At 41.1% G+C, this 23,436-nt stretch overlaps 2 protein-coding genes across 2 annotated transcripts; both read right to left on the bottom strand.

Annotated features, from left to right (window-relative positions):
• Positions 1 to 7,094: 7,094 nt before the first annotated feature.
• On the bottom strand, positions 7,095 to 8,102 carry LOC124264084 (extensin-like). The gene has a single exon (XM_046698806.1). It carries the CDS (start codon positions 8,100 to 8,102, stop codon positions 7,095 to 7,097), a length of 1,008 nt encoding a protein of 335 aa, XP_046554762.1.
• A 1,825-nt stretch (positions 8,103 to 9,927) lies between these two features.
• LOC124264092 (carbohydrate sulfotransferase 15-like) lies at positions 9,928 to 23,104 on the bottom strand. Its single transcript, XM_046698815.1, has 8 exons — positions 22,932 to 23,104; positions 21,553 to 21,906; positions 16,732 to 16,936; positions 16,051 to 16,164; positions 13,370 to 13,526; positions 12,257 to 12,407; positions 11,715 to 11,856; positions 9,928 to 10,175 (listed from the first exon to the last, which is right to left on the bottom strand). The coding sequence occupies exons 1-8, from the start codon at positions 22,938 to 22,940 to the stop codon at positions 10,003 to 10,005; spliced, it is 1,305 nt and encodes a 434-aa protein (XP_046554771.1). The 5' UTR covers positions 22,941 to 23,104; the 3' UTR covers positions 9,928 to 10,002.
• Positions 23,105 to 23,436: the final 332 nt, after the last annotated feature.

Genomic DNA, 23,436 nt, shown 5'->3' with positions numbered 1-23,436 from the left:
ATCGTTAACCGAGAACCAGGTGTGAAGACACTGACCGTTAACCGAGAACCAGGTGTGAAGACACTGACCGTTAACCGAGAACCAGGTGTGAAGACACTGATCGTTAACCGAGAACCAGGTGTGAAGACACTGATCGTTAACCGAGAACCAGGTGTGAAGACACTGATCGTTAACCGAGAACCAGGTGTGAAGACACTGACCGTTAACCGAGAACCAGGTGTGAATACCAACAAACAACAAAGAAATCTGACAAAATTAGCAAATGTAGTCCAAGCTAAAAAAAGACCTAATTCAAATACCTACAAATATGGCATGAAAACAATCTTGGTAAAACATACTATATATTGTTCACGACATTGCATATGTTGGGTGGTACGGACGTGTGGACACTTAACGTGGCAATATCTCCACTGTGAAGCAGCTGAGCCTCGAATATTTACCATGGGCTGTTAAGTTGATTCAATCACGCATTTGAAATATATTTCAGATTGTTTTATTGAAGAACTGTCACTGGCAAATGATTTGTCTGATGTCCGACTAACGTGAGGGCACCCGTGGGAACTATACTTCCCATCAAAAGCTTAGACTCACTAGTGTAAATACAGCCACTAACTTCAGGCAACTGTTATAAACTAAATTTTGCAAAACATTCCATATTGTTTAAAGGTACTGTTTACACATGAACTGACGTATTGTAAAACAAATTCGTGAAGTTGAAAATAGTATAATAATATATAAATATCCTATAATAATAATAATAATAATTGCCATGAGTTCAGTAATGATAAAAAATCAGTGAAAATTGACGAACTCTTAACAAATGTTAACATCAGAACGCAGCTGTTAACATGCACGATATTTACACATACTTTTCAGCAATTTGATGCATGGCCCTCGTGCAATTAATCTGCACAAAGTTTGCAGTTGGTTCCCTCAAGTTAGTGGAGAAATCAATCTTCGATGCAACCATATGTATATACATAACATATAGTGAGTGTTTTAATGGGAAGTATACGTGTCTACCCGGTGAATGTTTTCCTACCACCTGAAAGGTGATGCTTGTGAAGGAATTGTGTTCCGCTCAACTGCACTATTATTCATTGATACGGTCATTCTTATTGAGCTACTATTACATTATATATCACCTTATTCTGTACCGTCATTGTAAATAGTTTGCAGTGATGTGTGTCCTTTTAATCATAGTGAATTTATTAGTACACTTATAACACGTTAACATATTCTGAAACCCATTTGGCCAGAAATTTCCAGTTTATACTGTACATTGTTCTCCCTCTTGAGGTTCCAGCTCAACTCAACCCTGTACCAAAGCCTGACTGGAAATACCGAGCCAATTACCGTCCTGGACCATGGAGCTCACCAATCCACTTATCTTTAGTTTGTGTCATACCCACTTTGCCCGACAGCTGATGTGATGTAACAGTAACGGTCAGCTATTGCCGGCCAGTCTGTTTTCATGATTAGTTGTTTCATTTGGGGACAAGTTGACAGACTGAGATCGAACTTATTAATTACAGGGCATCTATTTGTTTTATGAAAAGTAACTGATTTTAGTTAAATCGAATTATATTAGGAATTTGCAGCTCATTCCAATGATTAAGTTGTGCCTGTATATAAAGAATGTAGACATGGTTCGCTCATTGCAAAATGGCAAACGCTCAAGTTAACATTCCAAATTCGAGGGGAGGTAGGTAGACACTTAATCTATCTAGGTCACAAGTTTAGGGTTAAGAGCACGAAAAGGGACCGAGTTCATTTGGAATGTAAGACAGGTTTTCCTTCAACGGCCAACACCGTCAGTGATGTTCTCAGCAGTTCCAGGAACATACACAACCACCATCAAGATCAAGTTCAGTTCAGAAAATAGTTATTCATATTTATTTATGTCTTCAGTTACCATTTTTGTGTTTTCTGAAAATGTACGAAATATGTATTTATGAATTTTATCATGAAGATAAAATGTACCCAAAATGTTGAATTGGTGAAATATGAAATATCGAGATGAAGCAACAGTGTGTACTTTCTTTGGCCGAAACAGACTATAAGTTAATACCCTATTGTTTAAAGGATTATCGCGCATCAGTGAATCTCTATCTATAACAAAAGCGTCCGGCAAAACGGGAACCCCCCCTAAAAACCTCCTTAGTAACATCCAGTGTGGATCCCGAAGAAAAAAACACAAAAAAACATCAGGAGTACCATTGACCATTTGGTGGCGTCTGGAATGGAATTTATAGAAACGGAATTTATAAAAAAAATCCACTGTCAATAAACAACATACTGTCTCAATCATTTTGGACTTACAAACATGGCATTTTAAAAGATTTGTTGGACTGACGCAGATTCCCTAAGTTCATGTCTCGAATTTTAAACTTTCAAAATACAAATTTCAAGTACGAGAGGCCTTCACCATCTGAGTCTAGCAAGATCAAATACTAAGTGTGGAGGGAATCAGTCAACCCTCCTTCACTTGTACACGTAATTCATTCGCTCTAAACCAGATTACGGCTTCGGTGTCTTTAGTGGAGCATGCAAAAGACATCATAGAAAAAGACTCTGAAGAAAGAAAGAAAATTATTCTATCCACCACCAAGGCCTAAGGCTCTCTTGTGGAGCTTTCAGGGTCTCGGCTGTAGTTAGCATAAGGAGGCTGACGAACCTTCACTTAAACAATACTTCAAACTTTCAAACCATCTACTTTCATTTTAGATATCATCTTTTCTTGTCATGATACTGTTTCATATATCTATGTATATTGGAGCGGTCTTCATATAAGTTCTTTCGAGCTTGTTGACCAATCCAGTTCATGAAAATTCTGTCTTTGCTTTTTCATGAAATAAATATGTTTAAACCACAATACTTCAAACTTTCACTGCAGTTCATCACTGTACAGTGTTCCAATAGATCACTGCAGTACATCACTGAACAGTGTTCAATTAGATCACTGCAGTACATCACTGAACAGTGTTCAATTATATCACTGCAGTACATCACTGAACAGTGTTCCAATAGATCACTGCAGTACATCACTGAACAGTGTTCAAATAGATCACTGCAGTACATCACTGAACAGTGTTCCAATAGATCACTGCAGTACATCACTGAACAGTGTTCCAATAGATCACTGCAGTACATCACTGAACAGTGTTCCAATAGATAAATGCAGTACATCACTGAACAGTGTTCAATTACATCACTGCAGTACATCACTAAACAGTGTTCCAATAGATCACTGCAGTACATCACTGAACAGTGTTCAAATAGGTCACTGCAGTGCATCACTGAACAGTGTTCAAATAGATCACAGCAGTACATCACTGAACAGTGTTCAAATAGATCACTGCAGTACATCACTGAACAGTGTTCAATTAGATCACTGCAGTACATCACTGAACAGTGTTCAATTATATCACTGCAGTACATCACTGAACAATGTTCCAATAGATCACTGCAGTACATCACTGAACAGTGTTCAAATAGATCACTGCAGTACATCACTGAACAGTGTTCCAATAGATCACTGCAGTACATCACTGAACAGTGTTCCAATAGATCACTGCAGTACATCACTGAACAGTGTTCAATTATATCACTGCAGTACATCACTGAACAGTGTTCCAATAGATAAATGCAGTACATCACTGAACAGTGTTCAATTATATCACTGCAGTACATCACTGAACAGTGTTCCAATAGATCACTGCAGTACATCACTGAACAGTGTTCCAATAGATCACTGCAGTACATCACTGAACAGTGTTCCAATAGATCACTGCAGTACATCACTGAACAGTGTTCCAATAGATCACTGCAGTACATCACTGAACAGTGTTCAATTAGATCACTGCAGTACATCACTGAACAATGTTCAATTAGATCACTGCAGTACATCACTGAACAGTGTTCAAATAGATCACTGCAGTACATCACTGAACAGTGTTCAAACAGATCACTGCAGTACATCACTGAACAGTGTTCAAATAGATCACTGCAGTACATCACTGAACAGTGTTCAAATAGATCACTGCAGTACATCACTGAACAGTGTTCAAATAGATCACTGCAGTACATCACTGAACAGTGTTCAATTAAAACACTGCAGTACATCACTGAACAGTGTTCAATTAGATCACTGCAGTACATCACTGAACAGTGTTCAAGTAGATCATAGCAGTACATCACTGAACAGTGTTCCAATAGATCACTGCAGTACATCACTGAACGGTGTTCAAATAGATGACTGCAGTACATCACTGAACAGTGTTCAAAAAGATCACTGCAGTACATCACTGAACAATGTTCAAATAGATCACTGCAGTACATCACTGAACAGTGTTCAAATAGATCACTGCAGTACTTCACTGAACAGTGTTCCAATAGATCACTGCAGTACATCACTGAACAGTGTTCCAATAGATCACTGCAGTACATCACTGAACAGTGTTCCAATAGATCACTGCAGTACATCACTGAACAGTGTTCAAATAGATCACTGCAGTACATCACTGAACAATGTTCAAATGGATCACTGCAGTACATCACTGAACAGTGTTCAAATAGATCACTGCAGTACATCACTGAACAGTGTTCAAATAGATCACTGCAGTACATCACTGAACAGTGTTCAAATAGATCACTGCAGTACATCACTGAACAGTGTTCCAATAGATCACTGCAGTACATCACTGAACAGTGTTCCAATAGATCACTGCAGTACATCACTGAACAGTGTTCAAATAGATCACTGCAGTACATCACTGAACAGTGTTCCAATAGATCACTGCAGTACATCACTGAACAGTGTTCCAATAGATCACTGCAGTACATCACTGAACAGTGTTCAAATAGGTCACTGCAGTACATCACTGAACAGTGTTCAAATAGATCACTGCAGTACATCACTGAACAGTGTTCCAATAGATCACTGCAGTACATCACTGAACAGTGTTCCAATAGATCACTGCAGTACATCAATGAACAGTGTTCCAATAGATCACTGCAGTACATCACTGAATAGTGTTCAAATAGATCACTGTAGTACATCACTGAACAGTGTTCAAATAGATCACTGCAGTACATCACTGAACAGTGTTCAAATAGATCACTGCAGTTCATCACTGAACAGTGTTCAAATAGATCACAGCAGTACATCACTGAACAGTGTTCATGTAGATCACAGCCAGCATTAACTTAGGCTTCCAACCATCCTGGATCCACCGCCTGGAACAGAATTTAACCAGACATCTCTGCAGGACAGATTGATCTCAGTAACCATACCTGCTCCTGCCTTGTCCGTCCTGGCAGATAGGGAAGTCAGATTTAGACCTAATTCTGACCAAACCTGAACATCCAAAACAAAACTTCTGATTTTTTAACAGGAATACAGCCTATTACGCTCTAAACATAACACGCATAATATATGACATAATGGATTATACAGAAACTATGACAACATACCAGATATCCTGCTGAAGGGAGAAACAAAGAGCTATAAACAAAACAAATCTGTTTTTGGAAAAGCGCACTTTTAGCCTTGGGTTTCTATACGTCATTGCAAAATAAAAATGTTGTTCAGGGCAATGATATTCTATCGCAATGTTTATGGCACAATGAACAAATTCTCTTGAATAAAAAAACATTCGTGTACCAACACTACGCTAAAATAGGCATAACATATGTAAATAACTTGATAGATACTGATGGAACAATGTATACATATCAAAATTTCCCGAGCAAACTAGAAACCACTTAAAAACGAACTTCTTAGAATATGAAGCCTAGTAAGATCAGTCAAACAATATTATAAAACATACAACATATCATTTGGAGAAAAACTTGAATTACCATTTCTTCCTTATTACATACAGGACATCTTTAAAACCAAGAAAGGCTGTAGGACATATTATGATATACTTATTCCAATTTCAGACTCTGCTATGTATAGCTATAAAAAGAAATGGGAAGATGAACTTGAAACAGATATAAGTGAAAAGGAATGGAAATCTTATCAAAAGATTATATTTCGAGCTCACACAAACTCAGACTTTAGATGGTTCCAATATTCTTCAGTGCATAGAATCTCATCAATAAACCTACTTTTGTTTAAGATGGGGTATGTAGAGAGTAAGTTATGCTCATTTTGTAAAAATGCACCAGGAAGCGGAATTCATCTCTTTTACGACTGTCCAAAATCTAAAAACATATGGAAACAATTTCCCAATTGGATAAGAACAAAAACAGATATCACATTGAATATCCATAAGAAGAAAAACAGATATCACATTGAATATCCATACGAAGAAAATTCTCTGAAAAAAATAACGATGTCCTTAATCTCCTGATAACAGTTGTCAAATTTACTCTTTTTAGAATACGAACATATACTTGTACACCAAGCTTCGATATGGTCAGAAATGAAATAAGTAAAGTTTACAATATCGAGAGAACACATGCCATCTCTTCTTGTAATTTTACCAAATTTGTTGGAGTTTGGTCTGATTGTCACCAATTGTTTTGATAATACTAACGTACAACCGACCCATTTCCCTACAATGTCATTTGTTATAATATGCTTGCCAAACTATGTATACAAACGCATGGTTATATTTGACTGTTACTTGATGTCATGGTTTTGTACCTAAAGAAAAGATGAATAAAAAAAATAAAAAATAAATAAATAAATAACACGCATAAATACATTTTTACAGACGGACCCAAAGAAGATTGCCACAGTCAACGGATCCAAGACTGTCTCCTCACATTGCCAGATATTAGTTTAATTTCACTGCTGAGGCCAAAACTATCTTTACAGCTGTATCAAATAACACAACCATTCTAAAATTCTCCTCAAAATTGTTGTCTTGCCTGCAGGCAGTTCAAAGTGTCTCCTCGAATCATCATTGACATTTCTTCACAGCGATCTTTCTACTGGCAAATATGGCATTGTCGTTTGCTTGTTACCAGGTCACGTAGGCATAGCAGGTAACACAATAGCAGGTAACACAATAGCAGGTAACACAATAGGTAACACAATAGCTGAAGCTGCAGCTGAACCAGCTCTGGACAAACCGCCATCGTCACTGCTTATCCCGAATACTGATTTCAAACCCGCTATCAACAGTTATATCCGAGACCGTATGATAAGGTGGGGCATCCAGGTAGGAAGGTGGGGCATCCAGGAAGGAAGGTGGGGCATCCAGGAAGGAAGGTGGGGCATCCAGGAAGGAAGGTGGGGCATCCAGGAAGGAAGGTGGGGCATCCACGTAGGAAGGTGGGGCATCCACGTAGGAAGGTGGGGCATCCAGGAAGGAAGGTGGGGCATCCAGGAAGGAAGGTGGGGCATCCAGGAAGGAAGGTGGGGCATCCAGGAAGGAAGGTGGGGCATCCAGGTAGGAAGGTGGGGCATCCAGGAAGGAAGGTGGGGCATCCAGGTAGGAAGGTGGGGCATCCAGGAAGGAAGGTGGGGCATCCAGGTAGGAAGGTGGGGCATCCAGGTAGGAAGGTGGGGCATCCAGGAAGGAAGGTGGGGCATCCAGGTAGGAAGGTGGGGCATCCACGTAGAAGGAAGGTGGGGCATCCAGGAAGGAAGGTGGGGCATCCACGTAGGAAGGTGGGGCATCCAGGAAGGAAGGTGGGGCATCCACGTAGGAAGGTGGGGCATCCAGGAAGGAAGGTGGGGCATCCAGGTAGGAAGGTGGGGCATCCAGGTAGGAAGGTGGGGCATCCAGGAAGGAAGGTGGGGCATCCAGGTAGGAAGGTGGGGCATCCAGGAAGGAAGGTGGGGCATCCAGGTAGGAAGGTGGGGCATCCAGAAAGGAAGGTGGGGCATCCAGGTAGGAAGGTGGGGCATCCAGGAAGGAAGGTGGGGCATCCAGGTAGGAAGGTGGGGCATCCAGGAAAGAAGTCGGGGCATCCAGGTAGGAAGGTGGGGCATCCAGGAAGGAAGGTGGGGCATCCAGGAAAGAAGGTGGGGCATCCAGGTAGGAAGGTGGGGCATCCAGGAAGGAAGGTGGGGCATCCAGGTAGGAAGGTGGGGCATCCAGGAAGGAAGGTTGGGCATCCAGGTAGGAAGAAATATGCTTCATGAGTTCAGGCCTACTTGGGTTGTCAGTCAAGACGCGAGGGGGGCATTTTACGACGATATGGCCACAGTTGACTTACTCCTGGGTTCCTGCAGGGGGGATGTGTGTGTGTGTGTGTGTGTGTGTGTGTGTGTGTGTGTGTGTGTGTGTGTGTGTGTGTGTGAGAGATTATCCTCAGTGTATCTGAAGCGTTCATCATCAAGCAGTGAATCTGGACTGTTTACCCGAGGCATCTCATTGTAAGCTATTTGAGAGAAATTAATCTGTATCATAAATTATAACTATGTATATATATGACAAATGTACCCGTTCTTTTATTAAAGTTGGTATTTTTAATTGTAAATTGTATTGTAATGATGAAATGTGTCCATAATGAATATTTGTCAACTTAAGTGCTTGTGCACTTAAACTGAACTAGTGTAAATATATGTAGACTTGGCCCATGTGGCTGACGTAATGATCACGTGACGTCGAATAGTAATTCAATCACTCTGATGAAGGAGTTGAATTGAAATGGTTTATCATGTCCAGTGTTAATATATCTCAAGTTCCACGTTTTATTGACAAGTTTTATTGTATCTTTATATCTAACTTCTCTGCAGGGATATGATGTTGTGTTTACCGTCACAGTCGCTAATATATGGAATCCTAGAAGGGACATTGTCTCATTGTTGCACTGTCGCTTTGTCACCCTCACGAAATTAAGCAAAAAGTCGTAAAATTAACCAAAGTGCGACAAGGCGACAATGTCCCTCCAAGGATTCCATACTAATACTAATACTATTTTGATTGGTAGAGTAATGCTTTCAAGACGTAAACAAGTCAACAATATCTGTTTACTTGCAGCTCTGTATTTTATAACCTTTGTTAACTTAATCTGGTTTCTCATTCCCGATCCCCCGGCCGCGAGAGTCGCTCTGAACACAAGTCAGATCATAGACCATAATGAGCACAATTTGAATTGAAAAAAAATAACCCGAACCATATTTTAATACCTTGACAGTTGGAGTGTTGTCACCCTGGAAAATGAGTGTGAACCCTTTATCCATACATATCGGAACACTTATGATTTTTACTAAGCCAAACACCCCAGCCCTCACCAAACAGTGATTTTAGATATGCACGTGCATCACGTGCAATACGTGTACCCGTCATTAAGAAAATATCAAGCATACCAAACTGTTCTTGATAGCTTGACAAATCAATAGATGAAGACTGATGACACAATTATGGATATACAACTTCTTTTATCAAAAACATTGTCATCATTGCTCATCCAACTCAACTTCTAAAATGCCTGGAACATGGAACCTCCCCAGCTGGCAACTTCTCCAAGATGGCGAGTGGTATGTAGTAGGCTGGCATGACAGCAGGTTTAGTAATGGTTTAAAGTAGTTTAATTGAGAGTCGTGACTCTTGTTTTACACTTCTACTGTTTGGTAAACAAAGAGAAAATGGTCTCTGCCTGGTGTCGACAGTAAGTGGATTAAACAGCAACAGGTCAGGTCGGTGTCAGTACACTGTGTCTATGTGTCCGTCACGTTGATAAACCACCTTTAACAAGCCATGGTGAAATGTGCACTGAAATCTCACACGTCAGGGACCCGTGAAGATCCGGGGTAGAATAGGTCTCCAGCAACCCATGCTTGTCGTAAGAGGCGACTAACGGGATCGGGTGGTCAGGCTCGCTGACTTGGTTGACACATGTCATCGGTTCCAAATTGTGCAGATCGATGTTCATGCTGTTGATCACTGGATTGTCTGGTCCAGACTCGATTATTTACAGACCGCCGCCATATAGCTGGAATATTGCTGAGTGCGGCGTAAAACTAAACTCACTCACTCACTCACTCAGACGTCAGGAGAAGCAATTGTTTTACTACCACCCGACGAATGTGAATGTCTAACCATATATAGGGATGGTGTTGTTCAACAATTTTGCAAGCTGGATGTTGTGTGGTTTGAAAAAATCGTCCAGTATTCGTCGAGTCTCGTTCTTTGCTGTAAATGCCCTTTTTCTTTGATTCATCCTGCTTCCACTCATGATGTTTTGAAGCTCTAGTCGAGACACGTGACCTGTTGAAGAAAGATGCTGACGTTACACGTGTACATACAAAGCGAACAAACATGGCGGCTCCTTGAACCTATGTTAAAGTCCGTCCAACCCAGTGGCTTGCTTCACAGGTAGAGCAAATACTTATAGATCAATTTATTCAAAAGTGGAGAAAAGATATAACGTATGTTATATTTGGGATTACAGTTTCTTAGTAAAGTACAAATACTAGTACTTTTGGGGTTGAGTCCATCCGGGATTCGAACCCACACCATCACAGTCAGGCACCTAAGCACTCCAAGTCATACGCCTAGACCGCTCAGCCACCGCGGCTTCCACAAAATGGAAGTAGGACAACTGATAGTGTAGACTGGCGAAATGATGTTGCTTCAAGCTCAAAGGGATATTATTGTCAATACCTTAACAAGAATCCACTAGTTGACACATACCTATCTTCCACAAAACGAATAAATATTCTATTATTAAGATTCATCCACATCTATCCACAATCTACCGATAGAAACTGGCCGATGGGAGAACATACCACGCTGTCATAGAACTCGTAAACTGTCAATCTACATCTATTGCTGATGAATTTCATATTATATGTGAATGTCAAAGTCCTTGTGATGCTAGAAAAATACAATTATCATCTCCAAAAACAAAAGTCTGCAAAAATTTGTTAAAATTATATTACTAATGACACTAATTTATCAAAATTTGGATCAAAAGTATCATCCTTTATCAGAAACATAAACTGTTATAGTAGTGTCGTAGGCACTTTGATGGGGTATGGGTTTTATCGGGAAATATAGACATGTTTTTGTATATTCTCTCTGAGTTAAGTTAAAGTTGTGTTATCTACATCTAAATCACAGTGCTGACAATATACATGAAATAGCAGCAGCTTATTATCATGACCATCAGGACAGCCATGTACAGATCAGCTGCCAGCGTGTAATTAACCCTAATGAGCCTTAGAGTATGGCCGGTTGGCCACGGAAGTTTAACATTGTGGATGAGGTGTATGCTGGATACTGCAGGTTGACCATACATGTATCGTAATACGATACAGGGCAGCCTGACAGTCAGTAGTATATAGACAATGAAATCTTAATGTAAGGGGACTTGACCCTCGGACAGCGGCTAGGCAGGTGGGCTGACGATCGCCTCTGTGATGCTGCCTGGCCGTTGCTTCACTATCATGTAATTACAAACTTAGCTGCCGAATAAAGTGTTGTGGACCCACTGATGGACATCTGTGTTTGAAGAGACAATATCCCCAAAAACGATTTAAACAGCCCGGTATAGTAGTTACAGCCACCTTGTCTTATATTTTGTATTTATAGATATTATTCATAATTACGTATCTGTTTCATTTGTTTTTATATGTAAAATAATTGTATTTGCTCTTGCACAATCAACAGTGGTTATTTGAGAATAAAATGATTGATTGATTGATTGATACGAGGTCATAATTAATCAGTCATCATCATTTGAACACCTTAAGCCGAGCCTAATGTTTACCCCAATCTTGAAAGAGTCTGAAAACTATATTTTACTCAGGCCAAGAAACTCAAATATATTTGAGAAGCTTGAATAAGGATCATCGTGCGTGTCTTCCAATCTGACGAGTAAGATCTGTTCCCGGGGAAACACCTTCATCCAGTCACTGATGAACACGTGGTATAGGCCGATCGGCGTCTGACAACGGAAAAAGGATGTACGTGACGTAACTGTCAACATCACCAGTGTCTGTACACTTTCGTTAACTGATGTGGCTACACTAGATATTGACTGGCCAACATTCCCAGGTTACAAATTAACATATTTGTCTCATAACATAAACGAATGATCCTCTCTGTAGCTCAAAATGTGACAGGATTCATGTAGAGCCAAAACAGATGATTTGTGTAATTTGCCATATATCAATTATCATATCTTTGAAGGAAGCTGTCCGTTTGCGTTGTCTCTTGTAGTCAAGACATGATCTTACAGAAACATACAGCTTTGTCAACCTTATTGGGGGTGTTGAACCTTTAGCCAGGTGTATATGTCACGTGGTCTTGCACGTTTCTTAAACAACTACCAGCCCACGACTCACTCTCATTATCTCACTATTGTTGTATGCACAGGTCCTTAGGGGAAACCGTGAAAGACAACCTTCAAACTTCTGTATGCCATCAACCATTTCCTCATGGAACTTCTCTGCCGTTGGGTGATGGCGATTGAAGAAGTTGTACTCAGAAATCCTCCTGAATCAGTCATCGATATTTAGACGGTGCAAAGTAAATAGATATGTCACCGGTGGTGATGCCGTATTAGGAATCCTACCCAGGAACACGTTCTGGTAATACGAGTCAACATAATGGAACCGAAGTACGGTCGTTGTCATGGTGATAGTTAAGGTTGTCAAGCCAGACAGGGGCGGTGGAGTAGCCTAGTGGTTAAAGCGTTCGCTCGTCACGCCGAAGGCCCGGGTTCAATTCCCCACATGGGTACAATGTGTGAAGCCCATTTCTGGTGACCCCGCCGTGATATTGCTGGAATATTGCTAAACGCGGCGTAAAAGCAAACTCACTCACTCACTCAAGCCAGACACGGTGGGCCCGAAGTACGGTCGTTGCTCTTTGTGATAGTTAAGATTGTCATGCCAGACACGATAACTTAGAGTCCTCGATCATGCAGTACACACACACAAACAGACACACCAATTTGTAGCGTGTATAACTATTGCTGGCTTGAGTCTGTGTTTCATGCCGCTTACTTGTAAACAGCATGGCGGCACTGGATACCAGATATGGGTTTCCTAATGTACTTTCATGAGAGTAATCGATCCCGAGGCTTTGGTGTGACGAAAGATGATCTTACTGACTGACTGACTGAGTTTGGTTTTACGCCGCTTTTAGCAATATTCCAACAACATCACGGCGAGGGACACCAGAAATTGGCTTCACACATTGTACCCATGTGGGGATTCGAACCCGGGTCTTTGGAGTGACGAGCCAACGCTTTAACCACTAGGCTACCCCACCGCCCCAGATGATCTTAACCATAATGAATGGTGCAATATATATGTTATACATATGTAACGATGAATAAATAACGTATATTACAGTGTGATACATTCTAGTAGCGTTATCTGTAATTGCTGTGTAACTGTACCATGTACAGAAAATAGGGTAAGAAGATCGTGAAGTGTACAGGAGATACTCACATATCAGTGGGGTTCCTGATGACGATGATGATCTTGGTGGCGGGGTTCAGGTGGTAGATGTAGTGAGGGTTGAGGACACGAGGCTCCGTGCAGTTATAGTTCCCAGGGAGGTGACGCCAGTGTGAGTTCTGCCAGGCTGTGGAAGGAGAGCCCTCCCCTTGTGATAAGAGGGGTTGTTATCAGTATACAGTCCAATACAGCCATTGTGGGGACGATGAAGGCGTCCACGTAACTATTTACCCTTATCCGTGGTTCCACACAAACTGATGACGATATTCCACACAAACTGATGACGATATTCCACACAAACACACAAACTGATGACGATATTCCACACAAACTGATGACGATATTCCACACAAACACACAAACTGATGACGATATTCCACATAAACTGATGGTGATATTCCACACGATATTCCACACAAACTGATGACGATATTCAACACAAACTGATGATGATATTCCACACAAACTGATGACGATATTCCACACAAACTGATGATGATATTCCACACAAACTGATGATGATATTCCACAAAACTGATGACGATATTCCACACAAACTGATGACGATATTCCACACAAACTGATGATGATATTCCACACAAACTGATGATGAGTGTGAGGCACCTTATCCTAAACACACGAAGTGCGTGATCAAAACACACGAAGTCAGTGATCTAAGCACACGAAGACAGTGATCTAAACACACGAAGTCAGTGATCTAAACACACGAAGTCAGTGATCTAAACACACGCAGTCAGTGATCTAAAAACACGAAGTTAGCGATCTAAACACACGAAGTTAGTGATCTAAACACACGAAGTTAGTGATCTAAACATACGCAGTCAGTGATCTAAAAACACGAAGTTAGCGATCTAAACACACGAAGTTAGTTGTCTAAACACACGAAGTCAGTGATCTAAACACACGAAGTCAGTGATCTAAACATACGAAGTTAGCGATCTAAACATACGAAGTCAGTGATCTAAACATACGAAGTCAGTGATCTAAACACACGAAGTTAGTGATCTAAAAACACGAAGTCAGTGATCTAAAAACACGAAGTCAGTGATCTAAACACACGAAGTCAGTGATCTAAATATACACAGTTAGTGATCTAAACACACTCAGCCACTGATTCTTCAATACAGTGAAAGTCCAACAAGTCGTCATGTACATCACGCAGTTGTGTACTTCTCCGACTAAAGTAAACAAGCTCCAATGGCCGCTAGAGGCACCATGCCAAACAGAAAGCGATTAAATGTGACATGTGGGAGAATCTCGGTGTGAAGCTCTCAACTGACAAGACACAAAGTCAGCGATCAAAGGAACTGTCATCCAAATGAGACCCTGAGATGTATACGCATGCCATCTATAGATCAAGGTACCTCAACTATTCCCTCAGTCAGCTGGAACCTCTGTGAAGTCATTGTCCGACTCCAGCTGTATCGCACCGTGTGTTTATGAAGGATAATGAGCTAGTTAAGAAGCATAATGTCTTAACCCACGAACACCACACAACATCATAAACACATGCAACGTCATGACAGTTATACACCTTGGAAACACGGTAACATAGGGCTACAGTCAAAACTGGAAATGCATTGGACTGGAGTTTTCTCCTCAAAATCTGGAAATGTCCTATTGGAAATGTACCATAACTCTTTCTTACAACTTTACTGAGGCCTTGCATTTAGCGGTAAGCTTTTTCAGGCTGGGATTTTTAAGAATAACAAACGGGCTGTATCGGGAATACGGTTCCGAATCTCAAACCGCTTTGTTCTGTCTCTTGAAACCCGTTCTCTCCTGACAAACCTGTCATATTCCTCACAAAATAGCTTTTCTGGCTAGCGTGAGGTTGCCATTGGCTCTACACTGCCGGTTCCTCTGCAATCCCATCTTTTGTTTATTCAGAAACAACGTTCGCTCTGCACTTATGCAGAGCTGACGTAAATCAAAATGATCTAACTGTCTGGTATTTCTACTTTTTTCGGTCCAGTGATCACCTGATTGTGTGGTTTGTTTACAGTCTGTCGCCGCATGACAGGAGTATTGCTGGGTGGCGTCAAACTTCCATTTTCAGGACATTTTGTGAAGTGGGGAGCCACCGGTAGGGCAGGAGACCTGGTGTTATAACTGTCGGAGCTATGTTCAGTTAACGCCGGAAGGAACTGGTTCCTGGGGATACTAGTGGTCAAGACACGGTATTCTCTTGCTCTGAGGTGCTATATTTTATAATGTGAATTACAACTAAATAATGAGAATTAACATAAATAACGGACAGTCAGTGATTGAATAATGAAATTAAACTTAATTACTTAATTAAATACTGAACATGTTTCAGCATTGTTTTCAGTGTTTCCACACTGGGAGATGTATGCTGACTACCAATAATGGAAACGTGGGCCCATTTCAAAGAAGGACTTAGTGAGTCCAGTCAAGTGCAAATATGTTGTGGTAAGTGTACTGCACGTGTCCTCGGTCTCAGTCCGGGGTAATCGTCAGGTTCCTATTGGAAGACTATGTACAGTGTGTAAGACTATGAGTAGTTTTTAGCAAGTAATATTTGTTACACGTTCAGAATGGAGGGCCTTTGAACCCTTCCATAAGTAGGCCTTTGCAAGAGAGCACATGCTTGTTTACTTAGAAGAGATGGTAAATGACTTGTGCCGTACCTGTGATCATAGGGTGGAATGTTTTGCCCGTGTTGTTGTCAGTAACCATGTTTTTTTCTATTATTCTTGTAGCTGAGGAAAACATGTCCAAGAATTCATCCAAATTTGAGCTACCTAAAAAGAGAAGAAAATAAAAGTTTTGTACCACAGTGTGTGAGTGCGCGTGCGTATGTGTGTGCGTGTGTGAGTGCATGTAATTTTTAATAATGCTACTATATCGCTGTGTATCAGGAGACACGTGCATGTATACATGTCAGAATAGCTGAAGTTACCCTTCCCCATGCAAAGCATCTATATGTTTCGTAAAACCAGATTTCCAACACACGTCTAATTCGATTTAATGAGTTACACATTGGAATTTTATGTATATACATAAAATTATAATCATTCTTTACAGCCCAGGGATAAAAATGTTTAAAACTACACCATTGCGCACAACAATCTTTGTGCGACGGCAGTCGTAAGCCAATGTGAAGAATGGGATTTACGATCGATCACCCTTAGTCCAACGACACTTGGAGTATTTTGCTGCTACAGGCAGAAGTCCATTTTCAGGTGAATGTTCATGTACGAGAAATCAAGCCTGTTTCTCCTGTCCCCGCCGTAATATTACTGGAAATTATTGCTATAAGCAGCGTGCAAGCATATAAAGTCACTTAGTTGGGAAATACATGGGATTACCATCAAATCTTCTCCTCGCAATCCACTGTGTCTCTTTGAACTGAGGCTTAGCCACTTCCGGGTGACCCACAATAGTGCTGAAGGTGAAGGTTGACCCGCACTTGGGAAACCCAACTACATAGAAGTACGGCAGACAGAGTACCTGCCTGGTGTTTTCTTTCCTCCAACAAGGATTTTTATAATTGGACAAAAATTCGGATGTCTTCTGAAATAAGGAGAGGGGCCCGTCAAAGCAAACAGATCAAGCAGTTTGTTGGAGACAATATCTAGTCATGAAACACCATAGGAAGAGACTCTGTCCTATGAATGCATGTTGACACCTTTTCACTTTATTTGGGAATAACATAACTTTCACTTTGATCGAGGTCATTGGAAGTTGCCTACTCCAGTAAACTCACTGTCAGTAAAATTAGTTCGTATAATGTTTTATTCCACAATTTCATACCCGTGGGATGTATTACATAAATTCATGTAATCCAATACGTGTGCCTTAGTATTTACACTGACAGCCATACAACAAACATGGACAAAAATGTTGGACAACTCTAAGCTGAAGGTTAAGTGATTTTCGTGATAAGAAATAACACTTATGTATATAAATATATCTGCAAGTTTTCCGTCAATGTTTATGCAATACGTGTGCCCTAGTATTTACACTGACAGCCATACAACAAACACCTGTAATAAAATACAACAGTTTATCAAAAGGTGAGGTTACATGTGCATAAGTAAAGTCATAATTATGGAATACTGTAAGGGACATTCTCGCGATCTCGCATTTTCGCGATCTCGACCTTTGGAAACAAGCTAAAAATGCTAAAAGTGCGAGAATGCGAGATCGCGAGAACGCGAGATTTGGCCAAAATCTCGCGTTCTCGCGATCTCGCATTCTCGTGTTTTTGGTACATAGCACATTTTGTCAAAAGTCGAGATCGCGAGAATGCGACATTTGTACATGCTGTCAAATCTCGCAATCTCGCAATCTCGACTTGTCAAATAGGGCCACAAAAACACGAAATTGCGAGAACGCGAGAATGCGACATTTCATTTTCTAGCGTTCTCGCGATCTGGCGATCTCGCGTTTTAATGCCCTGCAGGAAGATATCATTTGTCTGACCAAATATCTAACAACTACTTCAGTCAAAACGATAGCGCTTTCGAATACATTTACATTTAAAACAAAATCAAACGTCAGACAAGACCTACGTAGCAATTCAGACTTATGGGTGTTGCTCATACACCTGCGGCAATTGTAAATGTTAATTGTCACTAATGAGGTGGTCGACCATTAACTCCTGATCAGAAAGTTTGTCTAGCATATGTGTCTAACTTTCTTCGAGCTATTCCCTTGGATTGGTGTGCACCGAAGATAATCTTGAAAGTGGAAATATTTGAACTCTCTGACCTTTCCCAATGCATGCGACAACCTTTTGTTGTGGGTTGAACGATTTTCTTGCCGACACAACAACACGTCTGTCTATAAATATGCAAGAGAATTTCCCGGGGTTGACCAGGAGTTCTGTAAGTTGTCCGTCAACAAAATCACATGAATAAATCATCATTTCAACGGCACTTTCTCGTTAACTTATGAAGTACGTTTTGCAGTCAGACGAAAGGCCTTTTATGCCATAAAAAAGCCGCACGTTGTATCAACGTCACTTTGGAGAAAAACGCATTTAATACAGACAGTAACCGAATCGATGTAAAGGTTTACAGCATTTCCCAATACATTGCATACGTTGATGCCGACAGCAAGGTAATGACCAGCTGTAGAGAGCACAGTACACACCATCAATGAGAGTACTAGTCATGTATACTCTTCAAAAAAGCAGGGAAACCTTTCAATTGGGATAGGAAGTATAATGACGCACTCCCGTTTCTCTTTATCACCAACCCTAAATACAACGCATCGGAATGCACGTGCACAACGCAGTAGCCCCATACACGTGCATGGTATATCATTCATTGACGATTTTCAAAAGGGTCGATAAATCACTGTAGGCCATTAATCGTGACAATCATCTTGCATCACACGTTTGTTAGCGTGTGTTTCCAGCCTTTTCTATTTTTTGGTTTGAAAGTAAAACTTGCACTTCACACACCAGTCATCTGTCAAGAGCGATTACTGTACAAACAACTTAAGTAGCGTCCTGAAAAAAAATCGCCACCAAATATATTTCTGGTCTAAAACAAAACAAAAGTAAATTATGGTAACATTAAATGTTTTATTGTAAAAAGCAATCATTCAGCAACATTGTTAATGGATAACAAGAAGAAAATCGACGAGGCTCGTGATCTGATGGCACATGAATGACTTTGGGGTGCATTGTCCAGTATTCGATCAGTAGAATCGACTGGGAGTTGTTACAACTTTCTGGGCAGCACATATTGTTTAATACCGGGTGTGGACACTCCTAGCAGTGGTGCAGGCCCGACTCTTCTGACCTCTTGATTAGGCACCCGACGCCATTCCTCTTGCAGGGCAACTGCCAAAGTTCCTCGTCAGTGGCTGATTTTGGCATTTCAATTTGGACAGGAAGTATAAGCGTTAACAAACTTTCCAAAGACAGACATCGTATGGCGGTACCTTTCAGAATACGGCGTCAAAATTGGTCCCAAACATGCTCAAGTGGGGACAGATCGGGCGACCTCGTCCGTCTGACTTGAAGAGCTGGAACCTGCTGCCAGTGTGGCACAGTCCTGGTCCATCTCAGTTTGGCACGTCGGTGTTGTCACGTCAACGTCATGCCCTTGAAAGGTCGATATGCACGGATACCATGATGGCGGAGTCTTCTGGTCACAGTCTGTCTGCTGACTGGATGTTCAAGGCTGTTGGCGCTTGATGACGCCATAGTGACATATCGGTTCCTGAGGTGAAACCCCCGTAAATACCGGTCGTCTTGTTGGGTAGTCGTCTTCGGTCTACCACTCCTTGGCCTGTCTGCAGTACTGTCAGTCTGTGGTAGCCGTGTGACAAGTCTGACAATGGTGGATTTGCAGCATCCCATGGTCCTAACCATATGACCTTGTGTTGCTCCCATCTGTAGCATACTGATTGCGCTCTCCCTCTGCTCTGCTGTTAAACGAGGCGTGTTCCTGGTTGTCAATCAATTAACATGATGAAAGAGAATAACCTGGTCAACTTTTATACCCTAATTTTACACGGGTAACTTTGTGCACAGCTTCCATTTTACGCGTGTGTATTCGTTTTTCTTTCACTAAATACGAAATTCATGTGCAAGTGTTCACTGGTAATAGACAGGTTGTGTTCGAGAGATGTGTTTTTAGCTCTTTTCGAACAGATTGACAATTATTTTTAATAATTTACAATCTTTATATTTTGGTGGCGTTTCTTTTTGACGCTAGTTTACGATTTTTGCACAGGGCGACGTTTCGATGTAGATTATTACAATGTTATCAGTCTAGAAGTGACCACAACCGGGTGATGGGCAGTAGATGCAGAGACAAGCAGCCGTCTAACAATAACAACGGGTAACTGGTATCAAGCAGAGACAAGCACCTGTCTAACAATAACAACGGGTAACTGGTATCAAGCAGAGACAAGCAGCTGTCTAACAATAACAACGGGTAACTGGTATCAAGCAGAGACAAACACCTGTCTAACAATAACAACGGGTAACTGGTATCAAGCAGAGACAAGCAGCCGTCTAACAATAACAACGGGTAACTGGTATCAAGCAGAGACAAGCACCTGTCTAACAATAACAACGGGTAACTGGTATCAAGCAGAGACAAGCAGCCGTCTAACACTAACAACGGGTAACTGGTATCAAGCAGAGACAAGCACCTGTCTAACAAGAACAACGGGTAACTGGTATCAAGCAGAGACAAGCACCTGTCTAACAAGAACAACGGGTAACTGGTATCAAGCAGAGACAAGCAGCCGTCTAACAATAACAACGGGTAACTGGTATCAAGCAGAGACAAGCACCTGTCTAACAATAACAACGGGTAACTGGTATCAAGCAGAGACAAGCACCTGTCTAACAATAACAACGGGTAACTGGTATCAAGCAGAGACAAGCAGCCGTCTAACAATAACAACGGGTAACTGGTATCAAGCAGAGACAAGCACCTGTCTAACAATAACAACGGGTAACTGGTATCAAGCAGAGACAAGCAGCTGTCTAACAATAACAACGGGTAACTGGTATCAAGCAGAGACAAGCACCTGTCTAACAATAACAACGGGTAACTGGTATCAAGCAGAGACAAGCAGCCGTCTAACAATAACAACGGGTAACTGGTATCAAGCAGAGACAAGCACCTGTCTAACAATAACAACGGGTAACTGGTATCAAGCAGAGACAAGCAGCCGTCTAACACTAACAACGGGTAACTGGTATCAAGCAGAGACAAGCACCTGTCTAACAAGAACAACGGGTAACTGGTATCAAGCAGAGACAAGCACCTGTCTAACAAGAACAACGGGTAACTGGTATCAAGCAGAGACAAGCAGCCGTCTAACAATAACAACGGGTAACTGGTATCAAGCAGAGACAAGCACCTGTCTAACAATAACAACGGGTAACTGGTATCAAGCAGAGACAAGCACCTGTCTAACAATAACAACGGGTAACTGGTATCAAGCAGAATATATTTGGATGAGGTCGGGTGGAGAGTTAATACAAGGTCGGATACATATGGTCTCCATAAACACCTATTTTTCGTTATTTACTCACCAAGTTCTCGAATGCAGATACTGTGTTGAAAATAATACAATAAAATACAAATATGAAACTGGATTATATCAGTGATCAGCGTTAGAATACACTAATGATGAAAAAATGAAACGCTTACCAATCGGAATAGATCATGTATTTCATACTTCGTCTTCATCTTGTCGTCAAGTGGCGGCGTCCCGCTGTTCCAGGGACAAGCCTGGCTGATGTGGGTAACGTCGCCTGCAGATAGTTGCTGCAGTAGAAGGTCCCCTTCTGCCACTGCTTCGTTGTCATCCTCAGTGTGTTCAAGGCCATCCGTTATTTGTGTGTGGACACGTGCGCTGTACATGGCCATGGAAGGGCTGCTATTGGTCCTAAGGGCCATATTTATTTTATATGACATGGGTATATAGTTCTGGATATTGAGACTCATCAAACCAGTTACAGTCACGAGTACGAGAAGAGCAAAGATGCACTTCCATCTCTTCACCTGGAATGAATGAATGAATGAACGAATGAATGAATGAATGAATTTCCTGCAAAAGATATTAGAAGATTGCATAGATATAACACCAGAGCACGGATATTGTCAACAACTATAGTTAGAAAGTATAGATCAAAGAATCCGTAAAAGAATAGATATACTCAGAAAACGTAGCATGATGGTTTGCATGCTGTTTCATTAAGGTCAGGGATGTGCAGGTTTGCACCACAAACGAGTACAAGGGCATCTTCATCATCTAACGTTTCAGTTAATACATCTCCATCTGCATCCAGTAGGTCAAGTAATGCCATATAGAAATGATGTCTTTGGCACATTGTAGATTCACAATGTAACATGACATGGGCATGATGGCCATAGCAGTGCTTATAACAGAGCGTGCATTGTGTAGAGGATTTGGCTCTTGAACCGACTTGTGTAGCAAGTTGTATGTGGGCGTTATATTCTGTATGTAGATGCATTAGATTGTAAAGGTTATGTAGACTCGGTGTTAGATGGATTACAGCATATCTGGGCATATCTTCTCTTATGGAGAGTCTCAATTTCCATTGAGTTTCTTCGTAAGAGAAGATAGAACTTACAACTATTCTGCGCCACACTGTTTCTGACCAGAAATACCAGCTTGCTCAAAAGGTTCTATCTATTCCAGAAGATTACACTGTCGTGCAGTACATAACAGACAGTTGCAAATACTGCGTCGGTTAATATATAACTGAACAGGGAGTGATAAGAATGCGCAGGACAGAGTTTTCCTTGATGAATTACAGGCGTTGTTGCTTCCAAGGAAAATAATAATCTACTTTTGTAATTTGCATTTTCTAACAAAGACATTGTTTGTGCTAACCGATGATTGAGTCAAGCATGTATGAGAAGATGGTGAAACAATACAAATTCATAAATAGATGTTTCAAATCATATATATTTACAATGGAAACATAAACACGTGTACGCAAACACACGTGCTCACACATGCATCCACTCACACATAGAAATACATACACACTCAAGCCTACCTTCACCATGATCCAACTCTGTACAACTCGACTGTGATTCCCTCGTCACTTTCCAACAGCTGATAGCAAGCACCTGCCGTCAATAATCATCAGTCATCCTACTGGCAGTAACCATTGTTTGTGACCATTAACACTAGAAGCAATTGTACATCCCGACTCATGACCTGAGCAGAATCAATCACTCTTTCTGTGATATACTAGACGTGGTGAGTCAATCGGAAACTATTCTGTACAGCAACAGCTGACTGCACGCCTATTCATCATTGCAAATAACTGACAGGCACATTTCCTTGGCCTGTTCCGATTTCGATGAGTTTGATAATTTTCATCCGTAAACTTGGGCTATTATGATGCAGTGATATCCAGAATATACGTCATTCTACCTGACTCTCACTGATTCTCTTGTCATTCAAGTTCTGCACTCTTGTTCTTTGCATTGCCGTATGCCATGTATCAACACATAGTTTTTGTCATATAAAACACGTGAAATGGCTTTGAGACGGTA

The sequence above is a fragment of the Haliotis rubra genome, unplaced genomic scaffold, assembly GCF_003918875.1.
Source record: "Haliotis rubra isolate DU_JTF1 unplaced genomic scaffold, ASM391887v1 Scf909, whole genome shotgun sequence".
NCBI classification, from domain to species: domain Eukaryota; kingdom Metazoa; phylum Mollusca; class Gastropoda; order Lepetellida; family Haliotidae; genus Haliotis; species Haliotis rubra.
Note: the sequence above shows the minus strand (reverse complement) of the source record. Positions and strands in the feature narration are given on the sequence as shown.